The 15,117-nt window shown below is 42.2% G+C and overlaps 1 protein-coding gene across 1 annotated transcript; it reads right to left on the reverse strand.

The window, feature by feature from the left end:
• Positions 1-11,372: 11,372 nt before the first annotated feature.
• Positions 11,373-11,969, reverse strand: DIRAS3 (DIRAS family GTPase 3). The gene has a single exon (XM_044450573.1). The coding sequence runs from the start codon at positions 11,967-11,969 to the stop codon at positions 11,373-11,375; it is 597 nt and encodes a 198-aa protein (XP_044306508.1).
• Positions 11,970-15,117: the final 3,148 nt, after the last annotated feature.

The following is a 15,117-nucleotide window of genomic DNA, read 5'->3' on the forward strand; positions in this document are numbered from 1 at the left end:
CCTCTTCACAATGCCATCCAGCGGAGCTTTTTCGAGTGGTGCAAGGCCTGGTTCGCCTGGGTCCTAAGGAAGATCCGATGCCACCCTCGAAGGCCCGCTGTGACGACTTTGCCAGGCATTTCAGGGAGAAAATCGCTCAGATTCGTCACGAGCTGGACTCCACTAATGAATCAGAGGTCTCTGAGGAGTCGCCAATGCCACCGTCTGGTCCAAAATTACTGGAGGAATTTCAATTATTGCGGCCCAATGATGTGGACAAGGTGCTTGGAAGAGTACGTCCCACCACGTGCCTATTGGATCCTTGCCCGTCTTGGTTAATAAATAACTCCAAGCACGGGATTGGGACCTGGATTTTGGAAGTGGTTAACGCTTCTCTGAGGGAGGGTCGAGTGCCTGCCCCTTTAAAGGAGGCGGTAATACGACCGGTCCTGAAGAAAGCGTCACTGGATCCAGAGATGGCCACTAACTATAGACCTGTGGCCAACATCCCGTTTCTGGGCAAGGTGTTGGAGCGAGTGGTGGCGGGACAACTCCAAGCACTCTTGGAGGAAACTGATTATCTGGATCCTTTTCAGTCCGGCTTCAGACCCGGGTACAGTACTGAATCTGCCTTGGTCGCCCTGTACGACGACCTGTGCAGGGAGAAGGACAGGGGGAGTACATCCCTGTTGGTTCTTCTGGACCTCTCGGCGGCTTTCGATACCATCGACCATGGTATCCTTCTGGATAGACTTGCGGGATTGGGGGTTGGAGGCACTGCTTTGCAGTGGTTCCGCTCCTATCTCGACGGTCGATTCCAGAAGGTAGTGCTGGGGGACCATGTCTCTACGTCATGGCAGCTATGCCATGGGGTACCACAGGGCTCCATTCTATCCCCTCTGCTATTTAACATCTATATGAAACCGCTGGGAGAGGTCATCAGGAGGTGTGGGCTGCGGAATCATCAATACGCTGATGATACCCAGCTTTACCTCTCATTCTCCACTAATCCAGATGAGGCAGTGCCTGTGCTGAACCGGTGCTTGGCCGAGGTAAGGGAATGGATGAGGGCCAATAAACTGAAACTCAACCCAGACAAGACGGAGGTCCTGTTGGTTGGCGGATCGGGTTTCGGAGAGGGTGGATTTGACCTGGTCCTGAATGGTGCAACACTCCCTCTTAGGGATAAGGTCCGCAGCTTAGGAGTACTCCTCGACCCGGAGCTTTCTTTGGAAGCTCAGGTGACAGCGGTAGCGAGGAACGCCTTCCTTCAGCTTCGGCTGATTAATCAGCTGCGCCCCTACCTGGAGTATGACTGCCTGGCGACGGTGACACACGCGCTGGTGACTTTCCCCCAGACTTCTGTAACGCGCTTTACGTGGGGCTTCCCCTGAAGACAGTCCGAACACTTCAATTGGTGCAAAATAGAGCTGCCAGGTTGCTGACGGGGACGGGGCGTTATGCTCACATGACTCCAGTCCTCCATCAGCTTCACTGGCTTCCCATTGAAGCCCGGGCCCAATTCAAGGTGTTGATTATGACCTACAAAGCCCTAAACGGCTTGGGTCCTGGCTACCTGAACGAGCGCTTACGTCCGTATATGCCCGACCGCCCTTTGAGATCTGCGGGAGAGTCCCTTCTCCGGGAACCCTCCATGAAAGAAATTAGGAGAGTACGTACCCGGAGGAGGGCTTTCTCTGCGGTGGCGCCCAACCTATGGAATTCACTCCCCAAAGAGGTCCGCCTGGCACCGTCGTTACTGGTTTTTCGGCGCCAGGTAAAGACCTTTTTATTTAAACATCATTTCAATTGTTAAAACATATGATCTGGCCTGGGCAACTTCTTCTTCCTTCTCTTTCTCCTCCTATATTTTTATTTTATACTGATAATTTTAATTTTGTATTTGTAAATCAATGTATTTTTTGTATTGTTATATTTAATGGTAATTTATTATGTACTATTGTATTTCAATGTATTTTATCATGTTGTAAGCCGCCCCGAGGTTTCGGCAAGGGGCGGCATAGAAATGTTATAATAATAATAATAATAATAATAATAATAATAATAATAATTATTATTATTATTATTATTATTATTTTACTTCTCTGGGTTCTGAGGACCCGTTCTGCCACTCACTCACCTCCTCCCCTTTCTAATACCTTGTTGTGCCCAAAGTCCCAGTTGCAAATTGTCTGTCTGTCTAAAAAGTATTTTAGGCTACCTTTAAGGGTAAAAGTCACACAAGATGAAAACCATACAAGATTGTTAAAAAGTTCCATGTAAGATGTTTTAATATATTTAGATGGTTAAAAACTAAACTTATCAATAAAAACAGCACCCCAGCTTATGGGAATGCCAGTATAAACAAGTGGGTCTTTACAGCTTTCCTCAAGACTTCTAAAGAAACTCCAGTGAAAGTTGATTGCAAAAGTGGAGGACCACTACAGAGAAGGTGATTTTCCTCATACTCCAAGCTTAATTTCCCTTGGTGGCAGGCAGGTGTGAAAGGCCTCTGGAGATGAGTTCAAAGTGCAGGAAGGCAGTCCTTCAGGTAGCTTGGGCTCCAGTCATTACAGCTTAAAGCTTAAAATCCGTGCTACACAGATGTTCAGTGTCAGGATTCCAGACCTGCTTGTAATTAATACCTGGATTCAGTGGAAGCATACAATCAAGCACAATCAAACAGTTTATTTACAGAAAACAGAAATTCCTAAATTACAACAGCACTGCAGGGTAGTCCGTTTGAGACTGGCTGAGGAAACAGGTCATGTACAGAGTGTTTTATGGAGCTGCAATCACAGGGAGGGGAATGAGACTGAATTGGTGATATACAAGAACAACAATATAGAAGCCCAAAATTACAATCAGACACATCAGAAAACTTCAGGACTCATCCAGAGCTTGAGTAAAAGATAACAAATAAAACAATCAGGAGTTATAGAATTTAACTGGTTTCAATATTTGCTTTTTACAGTCTTGAGGTAGGAATATCCGGAAGACAAAGAGGAGCTGGCCAAGTATTTGAATATTCAAACTAGTTGTATGGTATCCCCCTGCAGCTGTGCTCTGCCTTTGAGAGCAATTAGCCAGTAGCTGAATCATTGCAGACCCTGGGGCTCTTCTCCTTTTCCCATAGAGGGAACCAGAATGCAAAAAACCCTGCAGATTGGAAGGGGGTGAATGGAAACAGGCAAAGATTTCTGTGTTTCAGAATATAAAATGTATAGCTTTATCTAGGGCAGCTCAAACATCAGACAGCAGCTACACAAATCCGAGTAAGTTTTGAATGTGCATTCTTTCACTGACAACCGCCCCCCCCCCCCCCCCGCCACCGCTTCAATTTCATCTCCTGTGGTGGCCCTCATGCCAGGCACAAGGTCTTTCATTATCAGAAGTTTCTTCTCCTCCCCACACCTACTGTTTCCATTAAACAGACTGATTTGTTCAAATCTTGCTCTTTTTTAATGCTACCTTTTTGTGGGTGAAAGTGGGCAGGGGAGAGTACTGATTTTGATTCTGCATGATCTTCATAAGCCCATGGGAATGTCATAGAAACACAGAATAATCTCCAAATCTCCTCCATTTTTGCAGCCCATGTCAAACTTCATACGGTGGGTGTGCTATCCTGCTTATAAAGTAAAAGGTCTACAATAGCCCTGAGATAGAAATGTGCCTATGTAAAGGAAATGTTTGATGCTTTCCACCAGGACAAGGATGGACAAATAAAACAAAAATGAAAGAATGGGGGTGGTTCCACTAGGAAATTGACATATTGCTTTTGTCTGATTTAAGCCTGGGTTAGTATCCAATGTCCTCCTTCATGGATCTCTGCCTTGTCGTGGCAAAGGGGATTGCGTAGCAATGAAGCTATGAGCTATGCCGTGCAGGGCCACCCAAGATGGACAGGTCATAGTGGAGAGCTCTGACAAAAGGTGATCCACTGGAGAAGGAAATGGCAACCCACTCCAGTATCTTTGCCATGAAAACCCCATAGGCAAAAAGATATGACGCCGGAAGATGAGCCCCTCAGGTCGGAAGGTGTCCAATATGCTACTGGGGAAGAGCGGAGGGCTAGTACTAGTAGCACCAGAAAGAATGAAGCGACTCGGTCAAAGTCAAAAGGACACTCAGTTGCAGATGTATCTGGTGGTGAAAGGAAAGTCGGATGCTGCAAAGATCTATACTTCATAGGAACCTGGAACGTAAGATCCATGAACCAAGGCAGGCTGGATGTGGTCAAACAAGAGATGACAAGACTGAACATCGACATCTTAGGAATCAGTGAACTAAAATGGACACGAATGGGTGAATTTAATTCAGATGACCATGAGGTATACTACTGCGGGCAAGAATCCCTCAGAAGAAATGGAGTAGCCTTCATAGTCAATAAAAGAGAAGGAAAAGCAGTACTGGGATACAATCTCCAAAATGACAGAATGATCTCAGTTCGAATCCAAGGCAAACCATTCAACATCACAGTTGTCCAAGTCTATGCCCCAACCACTGGTGCTGAAGAGGCTGAAGTTGACCAGTTCTATGAAGGCCTACAACACCTTCTAGAATTAACACCCAAAAATGATGTCCTTATCATCATGGGGAATTGAAATGCTAAAGTAGGAAGCCAAAAGATAACTGAAATAACAGGCAAGTTTGGCCTTGGAGTACAAAATGAAGCAGGGCACAGGCTGGTAGAATTTTGTCAAGAGAATACGACGGTCATAGCAAACACTCTTTTTCAACAACCCAAGAGATGACTCTACACATGGTCAACACAAAAATCAGATTGACTATGTGTTCTGCAGCCAAAGATGGAGAAGTTCTATACAGTCAGTAAAAACTAGACCAGGAGCTGACTATGGCTCACATCATGAGCTTCTCGTTGCAAAATTTAGGTTGCGATGGGTCGGACACTAACAACAAGTATCCAATGTCAGTTCTATGTACAGTCACCTCCCTGAAATCAATGAGACCTCGCTTAGACATGACTTAGATCTCATTCATTTCAATAGGATTATTCTGTGTAGGACTAACATTGGTTACTACCCTTGCCTTCCTTTCAAATTTATTTCATCAGTGACTTTCTGTTGCATCAGCCCTGGTTGGGACAATTTGAGAGTTTTGGGCCTTTTTTCTGTCTAACATGCATAAAATTGCACTCTAAGAGAAACTGAATCTGAAAATAGAGAGGTGAGAGAAGACTAGTAGCATATGATTACATCAGACTGTATAAACCAAATTACCAATTGATACAGGCACTGAAAAATTATTGCAATATTTATTACATGCAATGAAATTATGCATTTCAAAAATGGATAGAGAAAAAACAATAGGTTTATTATTTTCTTATTTCCCTTAAGCCATGTTTTACCTTTGGGCAGTAAACTTGGGATTCCGGACGGATGGAAGCAGACTACAGTTATAGTTTACAGCCCTGAAACCATTTCTTCTTCTTTTTCAATAATGTTTTCCTTGGTTTCTCTATGGTGCAGAAGAATCTGTATGCAAGACAAGCCTCTATGGTTGCAATCATGCTACAATTCAAGGAACTTATGCTCAAAGAAAACATGGCAAACTTCAGAAGCTAGTCCTCAGAGAAAAACTGTCTGATTCATGTGTATGAGCTGTAGTGTATCAAAGCAACCTATGACTCATTTGCTGCCCCATCATTAAATCAACCTGTCAGAAATAGTGATTTAGTGTTAGCCACATTCAATTAGAAAAAAAAATTAAAAACAATAAACAAACAGGCTGAGGTGCAAAAAAACAACAACATCCCAGCCTTATTATATTTTTAAATGAATCATTTAAGCAACTGAGTCATGTTTCAATGTTCTATTCTTCTGGCTGCTTTTATATAAAATAATTCATCTATGGCAGGCTCTATACATTTTATATCATCTCTCTGGGTGCTTTTGAAGTCCAAAGATTATGCATATAACTGATGCCTCTAGAGAGTGAGAGAGAGCATTGATTACAATCCTGCTAATTACATATGGGTGCATTTCATTGCCTGAGATGTAATGAGGTCTGAAGGGCTAAGAATTGATCCTGTGATTTAACTCTTGCTTCCTTTCATGCCAATTATCCCTTTTCCCATCTCATAATGGACATGGTGTACACCTTTCCATGTTTAATCTTTGCTGTTGCTGATGCTGTATATAGTCACCTGGGAATGGATTTGACATCAGTAACAATAAGAAAACATGTTTTTTCTTCTTGCCTGTGTAAGGGTGTCTTGATAGCAGTGGCAAGAATGAATACTTGGACCTGTAGGGAAGACCAAAGTATCTTGAACCCCAACAGTTTTATTGGTGAGATCACCCTCTGTAGAAAACTTATGACAGCATGCTACCAGGTAGAAGTTCACACAGCCAACAAGATTCCAGAACATATAGGGTGTTTTGAGTCACAAACACAGGAACAGGACAGATGATGATGAAATAATGGGAACATAGTCAAAAAGAATGTGAGAGATCTGCAGACGGGACTTAATATCATAGTATCAGTCATTACAGGATATTGACATGACAGTCAGAAAGGCACAGGTCTTCGGTGTTGTTTTGACATGCAAATGAAAGTGATTGCGCTACTGCTAGTAAGACCAGGGGTCCTCAAACTTTTTCAACAGGGGACCAGTTGAAAGGTGCTGGCGATGGGCACAGGCCACCAAGGTGGTGTGGGTGGGGGGCACGGACTGGGCCAGGGCAGGGGCAGGCACATGTGAAGACTGTTTTCTCCAAGCGAGTCCAAAATGATTTCTGCACGAGCAAGCTGCTGCCTCACTGCGCACACACATGCAGCGAATCCAAAACCTCTGACGTGGGCCAGATAATTGGGCATGGTGGGCTGGATCTGGCCCGCGGGCCGTAGTTTGAGGACCCATGGGTTATTCTGTCTTCATCTGATTTGTTTGACAGTGTCACTGTATTTTCTTTTCAATGCGTTCATTTTAAATTTCAAACATCCATTATTGGGTGGTTTTAACATATAACAAACCAACAAACTTATGCTCCGCTGAATGCTGGAAAACTTGTCTCTCCTCTCCCAAATTTGCTTTCTTTCTCAGTTCTGTTTTATTCTGTCATGGCAGGAAACACCCACAAGAGGTATAATCAATTTTTCTCATTACCATTAAAAGGCAGCTCCACAAAATTCTATGGATACACACTGTTCCTCAGAATTTTGTGGGTCCGGGGCCAATGCTTATTAAGCATGGCTAACAACCAATTAAAGTATTTTTTTGCTTTGTTTTTGTTTTTAAGATGTGAGTAATTACTTATTGTTTAATCAGTTGAAACATGCATCTCCGATATTAAACAATTTGCAAAGTTTATATCTCTAGTAGACGGAGTGGATGAGCTCCAACTGAAATCCTCTTTACAGCAGTTACTGGAAGTTTCAATAGCAATGCAAAGTAGGGTGACATTTTGTCTCTGCTGAAAGATCTAACTGGTGGGGGAAATTGTGATTAATTAGTAACCATGAGCTGGATAATAGAGACAGTATGAGATGAATACCATTTTTCTAAGCATTACTCACATTTCAGGAGCATTCATTTTAAAAGCTGTAAGAACAATGCTGAACATTCATACTCCTTTTTGTGTTCTTGTGTATCACATGTATGGCAAACAGCAGTTCCATTGCTCATGACAACTGTGAGCTTTCAACTATTATTTAAAACACACTTATTTACCTTGGCTTTTCTCAACCATTAATTTTCTAAAATTTGCTGTGTTGTTATAATGGTATACTATAAACTGTAAACTGTTTGGAGATTTCTTTTAAAAATGGAAAGTGATGTATAAAATTATTAAATAAGCAACCAAATATTTTGGTTGTGATATGGTAATGAACAAGGCTGGCCCTACTGTTAGACAGAGTGAGGTAGCTTCCTCAGGCAGCAGATGTAGGAGGGACAATTAAATATTGGAGGACAATGCTGTGTGCGCTTATTAATTTTTATTGTGAATTTCACCAAAACTAAGCAAAAATATTGTGAGCACAATATCAAAGTATATTGATATTGTGAGTGTAAAGCAGGCCTTTGTCAGCCTGGTGGCCTCCAGATTGGACTACTGCAGTTTAAACCTTTCCAAGATGCTGGAACTTCATAAACATACATATTTTCTGTTCAGTTGGGAGTTACCACTCTTTCACTCCACTTTTACAGAAAATCCAGACATGTAATTTCCAGTCTACTGCACTTGGGTAGTTTCTGTACTGTTCACTTGTCATTGTTCAGACCTATGGTGATCTGCTGTACCAAAACAAAATTGCAACACTCTGCTGGATTGAGGCTTTTCAGGGCTACTATGGCTTTAATTAATAGCTTTCAGCTCCTGTCTATGTAATTGTTCATGTTCAGCATGAATATAGCATCATCATCATCATATTTCTATACCACCAGCAGTTTACACACTCAATTGGCTTTTAAAAATTGGTTTTTAGTTAATCAGTTCCTGTTACCTGCAGTGTTTATCTATTCATTATAAGTGTGTGTCTTGTTCATTAAAGAGTAAACAATACCACAATATCACAAATTTAAATGAAATAAGAAAAATGAGAGGAGAACCCCTAACATGCCTCTTCATGGATAACCCGTACTCAACAATTAAAGGCCAAGTCATTGTCCATGCCAAACAGGAGGCAATTAAAGTAACAGCTGCCAAGGAGGATGACTTAAAGTTGCAAGAGAATCTGCTGAATGCAACTTATTTCTGAATAAATGTTAGAAAATTATATTGGCATGGGAACAGACTTTGCTGGATAATGCAGTGCTATATAGTGAGTTGACTCATCATTTTAAATGAGTTCCAACAGCTTACCGAAAGGCAGAAATAACCTTAATTTTCAAAGTAGCTTGTGATGGGAGAAAGAATTAGAACAATTGTTGAAGCTCAGGCTCGCAGACTAAGACCAGCCTGCTGAGAGCCTCAGTCTGGCTCACCAGGATTCTCTGAGTGGCCACACCTCCTTCCTGTGGCCCCTTACCTCTCCCCAACCACCAAGCATTTCATGATCTCCCAACTTTTGCGCTAGTATTTTGCCACATTCTGAAAACCTGAGATACCTTCCTTAGTTACTAGCAGTAAGTGCTGGTATTTTCTGGGCAAACCCCTTTTGCCTCTTGTCCCAGTCACCACTGGAACAAGGTCCTTGAGTGCTTCTCTGAAATTGAAATGCTTCCTCAGGTTGAAAGAAGTTAGGCATCTCTGCTCTGAGCAACATATAAGAGAGCGAAGAGAACAGGTAGTAATCCCCACTGTGAAAATAAGAGATCTAGAGATCAGTTCCTGTTTAATACAGTTCAGTAAGAGTCCTCCAACATTTGCAGAGTGCTGCTGGCAGGAAAGAAGAAAGGAACAGCCTGTTGGAATAGTGATGGCAGGAATCACACTAATAGAAAATCTCCCTAAATGGTTGATCTGCTTTTAGACTGTTAGGGTGCAGAACTGATCATTTCCCCTGAAAATACACAGAGAACACTGCCAAATAGCAAGGCAGAGCTAAAGAAGTTCTGCTTTGTTAATCAGGACTTCTTGTAATGTTCTGTTCTTATGTTTATGTACCTTTTGCAATCAAGTAAAGCTTGCTTTGCTAAGCCTTCACATTGTGGGTTTTTACTAACACAACATCCATCATTTCCCCTCCTTACCTGTTCTCTTCCCTTCAATCTGTTCCTCCACCCCACTACAAACAGTGGAAGAGAAATTATTTTAAACCAATTCTAATACAGGTCTTCATGTTCCCCCCTGCTGGGACTATGATTGAGGACATGGAGGGCTTTGAATTTGCAGCTCACCAGCTCTATGGGGGGGGGGGATTGCTCATCTATCAGCAATAATTAGGTTTCATGTACTAATTCACTGATGAGATTAAAAAATATACACCAAAACATAATGGATTTACTTCACTTATCTTTTATTTTTTGTGCCTCCAGTACAAATTTTGTATGCATTTATAAAATCCAGATGATAGGGGGTGGGGGGATGGGGTAAAATGTCAGCAGTAGAGAATTAGTGTTGTACCTTGATTTGAAATACTTTATAAAATGAGCTATATCTGCTGTCCCTAGATAAATTTAAACATAATGTTGGATCAAGTAGAGTAGGAAGCTTGAAATAAATGGGTCAAAAATTAGTCATGACTAACTTAACTCCCACTTTCAGTTGGTCTGCTTTAACTATGATGGATCCAACCTATGATTTTTATGCTATAGCTTGCCAAGCTCCACTCTCTTTTATTACAACAGAACATGTTCAAGACCAGGTCTAATAAAAAGGAGGGTGAGTGTCATCTACAACAGGTGTGGCTCCCAGGTATTGAACTACACTTCCAATCATCCCTAACCATTAGTCATGCATCCTGGGTTGGCAAGAATTGAAAGCCAACAACAGCTCGCTAGCCAATGGCTCTACACTCTGATTTCAGCATGTTATGAGACACAGAAGTACTAGGCTGATCTCCCAACTGCTCAGATGCAAAGGTTCAGAGAATATTTAGGTCCATCAATTCTATCTATTAGGAAGACAAGCTTAGAATTCTGTAATTAAGAAGTCAATAGATGGTGTACTCAAATCACTTTAATTGTTCACATAAAATTCTTGCCAATATACATCAATACATAGGAAGTTTAAACATCTAATGTGGGACAAATAGCACTTCTTTGGTACAGAATGCAGCACCTCCTTTCATACAACTGGACATATTCAAAGAACTACAATAAGTGCTAAGAATAATCATTTATAGTAGTTAGTATTTGATTTGACCCTGAATCAGTATCAGTCTGAAAGCATCTTTTGCTCAAAATATAAACAAGCATTCGATAAAGTACCATCTTTGATTCTGGCTTACCAACTGGGGTCCTATTGTGAATCACAACCCCATTATCCCCAACTCATACAGTTGTCTGGAGATAATGGGGGTCATAGCCCCAACATACTTGGAAAGAGGTCACTCTGAAATAGGCTGGCCTTCTGTATTTGCATAAGAGGAAACATATGCTAAGATGGTGATAGACTGAAAAGCTGTGGTATTACAGAGTTCAGATGATTTATGCTGCGCTTTATCATTTACATGACCATAGTAGCTTGTTCTGTTGTACAATGGCTAGCACTAGTTGTTTGCTGCCAGAAGCATGGGTGTTGGTGGTGGTTACTTTAAAAAAAAATCAGCTGCTTGTACAGAACAAAACATGCAAAGCCCAACTTCCGTCAAGTAAATATTCATACAACCTAACAAAAATGTATTAGCCAGACTCAGATTAAAAGAAAACATGCTTGGCTTCTATGCACACTTTATCCAGCCATTTCCCAAAACACGTGCGAATGCTCTGCAAGAAAAAGTCTCTGCTCCTTTTTAATGACCCTGGATTTGGTGCAGAACCCAGCATCTCACATGACAGAACATTTGCCTTTCAGCTTATCCTTCTTTTGCTGTTGCTTAGATCTCTTACCATCTACTTGAAGGCTGACACTTCTTCTCTTTTCCAAATTCAAGAGCTCTTGGAAAAGCTCCTGCACATTGTAGTTCATTTTGGCTGATGTCTCCATGAAGGAACATTTCCACTTCATGGCAAGGACTTCTCCTTCGCTGGCATCTACTTCTCTCTGGGTATCATCACTCTTGTTTCCTACCAACATGATTGGGACCTTCTGGATGTCCCCTTTGATCTGACAGATCTGTTCATAGATGGACTGAAGCTCTTCTATTGACTGCCTGCTGGTAACAGAGTAAACCAGCATGAAAGCATGGCCTTTTGAGATGGACAGTCTCTGCATGGCAGGGAACTGGTGGCTTCCAGTGGTGTCGGTGATCTGGAGGGTACAAATGTTTTTGTCACAGCTGATCACCTGGCGGTAAGTGTCTTCAATGGTAGGGATGTATGTTTCCCTGAATGTTCCCCTGACAAAACGAAGGACCAAAGAACTTTTACCAACACCAGCAGCTCCAAACACAACTACTCGATAATCATTACTTTGCTCTGGCATGTTGCTTGATCAGATGGGAACCAAAGATGTAGCCTGTGTGTTTACATATCCTTTTGGGTAGCAGACCTGTCATGCAAAAACAGCAACTTAGCTTTAATAAGAAATTATTGCTTACATTTATATTCTGTCTGTCCCTCCAAGGAGACTATGACCCCCCCCCCCCCGTTTTATTTCACAACAACCCCTAAACCTAGTGTAAGTGACTGGTTCCAAGTCATCCAGTGAGCATTCATCCTTCCTCTACCCTTCCCACCCACCTGGCACTCTCAAGTCACATTAGAGTACAATTCCCAGAATCCCATTAGCAAGTCTGGCTGGGAATGACAGGGTGGTGCATCTGGACAGCGTGATGTTGAGGATGGCCTGTGGCACTGTCAAGTAATCCTCTGGCTTTGCACTTTGCACTAGAGAAATCTCTAATTCGCTTGTAGCTCTAAGGTTATAATTGTTCATCAGAGCGAAATCAGCCAACCCTCCTCATTAATGCTCTTCTACCCCCGAACAAAAAAGCACTTTGCAGCTAGTGCTAACCCTTGCTTGTGCCTACTCAGGATCGCCTTTTCCCATTTGTGAGTCTCAACAACCAGCTATTTTCATTTTCTGTTGGGGTGTGTAGGTGTGTAGAGTTGGCTGCTAACCCCACAGGCTTATTGCTTTCATTCTCCTGTTTTGTGCACACACCCACACAGGCTCTCAAAGACACAACAGGCACAGCAATCTGGCTGCATTACTCACGGTAATGGAGACAGATGAATACAGACAACGCCAATGTGTTACCTACTGGCAGCATCATACCTGCCAGCAGGCAGGCAGCCAAGGAAGCCAGAGTGGCAAACATTATGTGTCTCAGAGAGGAAGTAGATTTGCACTAGCAGTTCCATTTAGGAAGGAAAACAGGCAGACATCTTCATACAGCACAGCTTTGTGACCCACTCATAACCCAGTTAGTATTTAAAATTCTATTTCCCTTTTCCTCTGTGTTTTCCCAGATGCCTTGAATCTACTACTTGTAGAAAACACCTGCATAATACCTGTGTGTATTCCAAGCAGTGCATGCTCGGAACTTTTGAGGACCCCTGGGCAAGACATTCCCAGTACACTTTTCTCCCAGTGACTCACTTTTCACTGCCATTGCCACCAACTGCTTTTGTTTTTCCTCCTCTTTCCTCCACCACTTGCTTGCTTGACAAACAAAGAACCAGTGAGCTAATAGCAAAGAATATTCACCACTCCTCTTTCTTGTCACCACCATTGTAACAGAGAGAGGGGCAAAAGATCAAGCAAGCTGCTGCAGTGCCAAAGAGTAGGAAAAACTCCAAGGAAATCTCATGGGGTTCCTGCTGGGATTAGACCCTTGGAAAGAGCCTATTCACACTGACTCTTGATGCCAATCCTGACTCCAAAGGCCTCTGCTTCCCTGTGCTGGAAGTCCCGAGAGTATGTTCATGCACACAGTGCAAGAAGGGATTCCAACTATTAAAAACAATTCCAAACAGGCACAACAGTCCAGTACATGGAATTTTGGAACCACCTGAATACCCCAAGACCAGTTTTCTTAAGGTCTAGGAGGTATACTTAACCTTTTATGAAACCATCTTCTTCAAGTAGCAAACTGGATTCCATTCAGCCAAGGTCCTCAGAAACTTAACACACCTGCTGAAGTATATTTACCCTGTGCAGACCTATTTGGGCATAAATGCCACTGAATTTAAGATGACTAACTTCTGAGCAAGAATGCATAAAACTGGGCTAATCTGAGATAATTTCTTCCTGAGGAATGATATCTGCTACACCATTTGCCAAAAAGACACCATTAAAGTGTAATGTAAAGATGGGGGAAATAAAATCTGCTTCCTTGATGTCAGTATGTAGAGTTTCCCCATCTAGTACTCTAAATGGTACTAGCCAAAACCCAGTGAACAAAATAAAGAATATATCCATTTCAAACTGTCATGCTCAGCAATTTAATGGGTCCTCCATTACTTTCAGAATATTACAAAGTTTTTTCAGTGAATAATATCAGTAATTTCAGTAATTATTATCTTTACTATTGTTGTGGTGGTAAATTTCACAGCTGATTTCTTTATACTAACACTCCCCCTCCCCTGTGAAATCTAGCTGATAGGAGCATATACATTTCCATACTGACAAGGCTAGTGATTACTGTAACACAAAATGCAAATACAGATCTGCCCTAAACCCATTTCCCACCTATCTTGTTCCCACAGATGGCATGAGAACAGGTAACACTTTTTAGAAAAAGACACAAACCTTCAGATCTGTGTGGGGAAACTTAAAAGCCAGGAGTTTGATCCTCCTTCCTGACTCTTCATACCGTTCACAGAATATGAGAAGAAAAGTTTGGATTTTGAAAACAAGAATTCTTAAGGAACAGAATTATGAGGAATTGTATCCAACACTGTTGTTTTATGGGGTGTTTTTGTTTGCTTTGCAGGAGCGGGAGGGGCTCCTGTGCCTTTAACAGAAAGAAATACAGCAGTTGAAATCTGTCATCACAGTAACCACAGAGTAAAGAAATTTTATCTGTTGAATGCTTTCCTCTCATGCAGCTGTGTGAGGGATTATAAAATTTTAAAAGGGTTAGCAAGTCTACTTAAAGGTTCTCAGGAGTTTTGTATCTGTCTGGAACCCACACAGTGGGCCTACTCAGTCTCCTAGACACAAGAGGCAAGTTCCAGTACAAGTCTTCCCACGTCTGGAGTCTTCCAGATGTGTTGGACTACAATTTTCATAATTCTCAGTCAGTTGACTGTGCTAGTGCCACTTTCTACCCCCACCCCTTTCTCTTGTCCATTTCCTCCCTAACCCCCTGCCACTCACTATTTCAAAACCATCCTTCCTTCCCCATGATGAGAAACTGGTCAGGTTGGAGGATACTGGACCTGGGCACCCAATAGCAGGGCTCAAGTCCTAACACTGGGTTTGATCCATCATTAGTTCCTCTTAAGTCTCATTCAATTAAATAGGTCTACTCTACATAGGTCTAGCATTAGATACAACCCTCAGCCAACAATATGGAGGATACAGCTGTGCTGGCCCATCCAACCCAGCTCTGCCTAACCTGTCAAGAACTGGCCTTTGCGCAGAGAAGTTCTGCCCATCCCTTGCTGCCTGAGCCTTTTGGCTG

Source organism: Varanus komodoensis, unplaced genomic scaffold (genome assembly GCF_004798865.1).
Source record: "Varanus komodoensis strain SLA01 unplaced genomic scaffold, ASM479886v1 scaffold1, whole genome shotgun sequence".
Lineage (NCBI taxonomy): Eukaryota > Metazoa > Chordata > Lepidosauria > Squamata > Varanidae > Varanus > Varanus komodoensis.

Coding starts and splice junctions, on each gene's coding strand:
- DIRAS3 (XM_044450573.1), bottom strand. CDS start 11,969: ATGCCAGAGCAAAGTAATGATTATCGAGTAGTTGTGTTTGGAGCTGCT.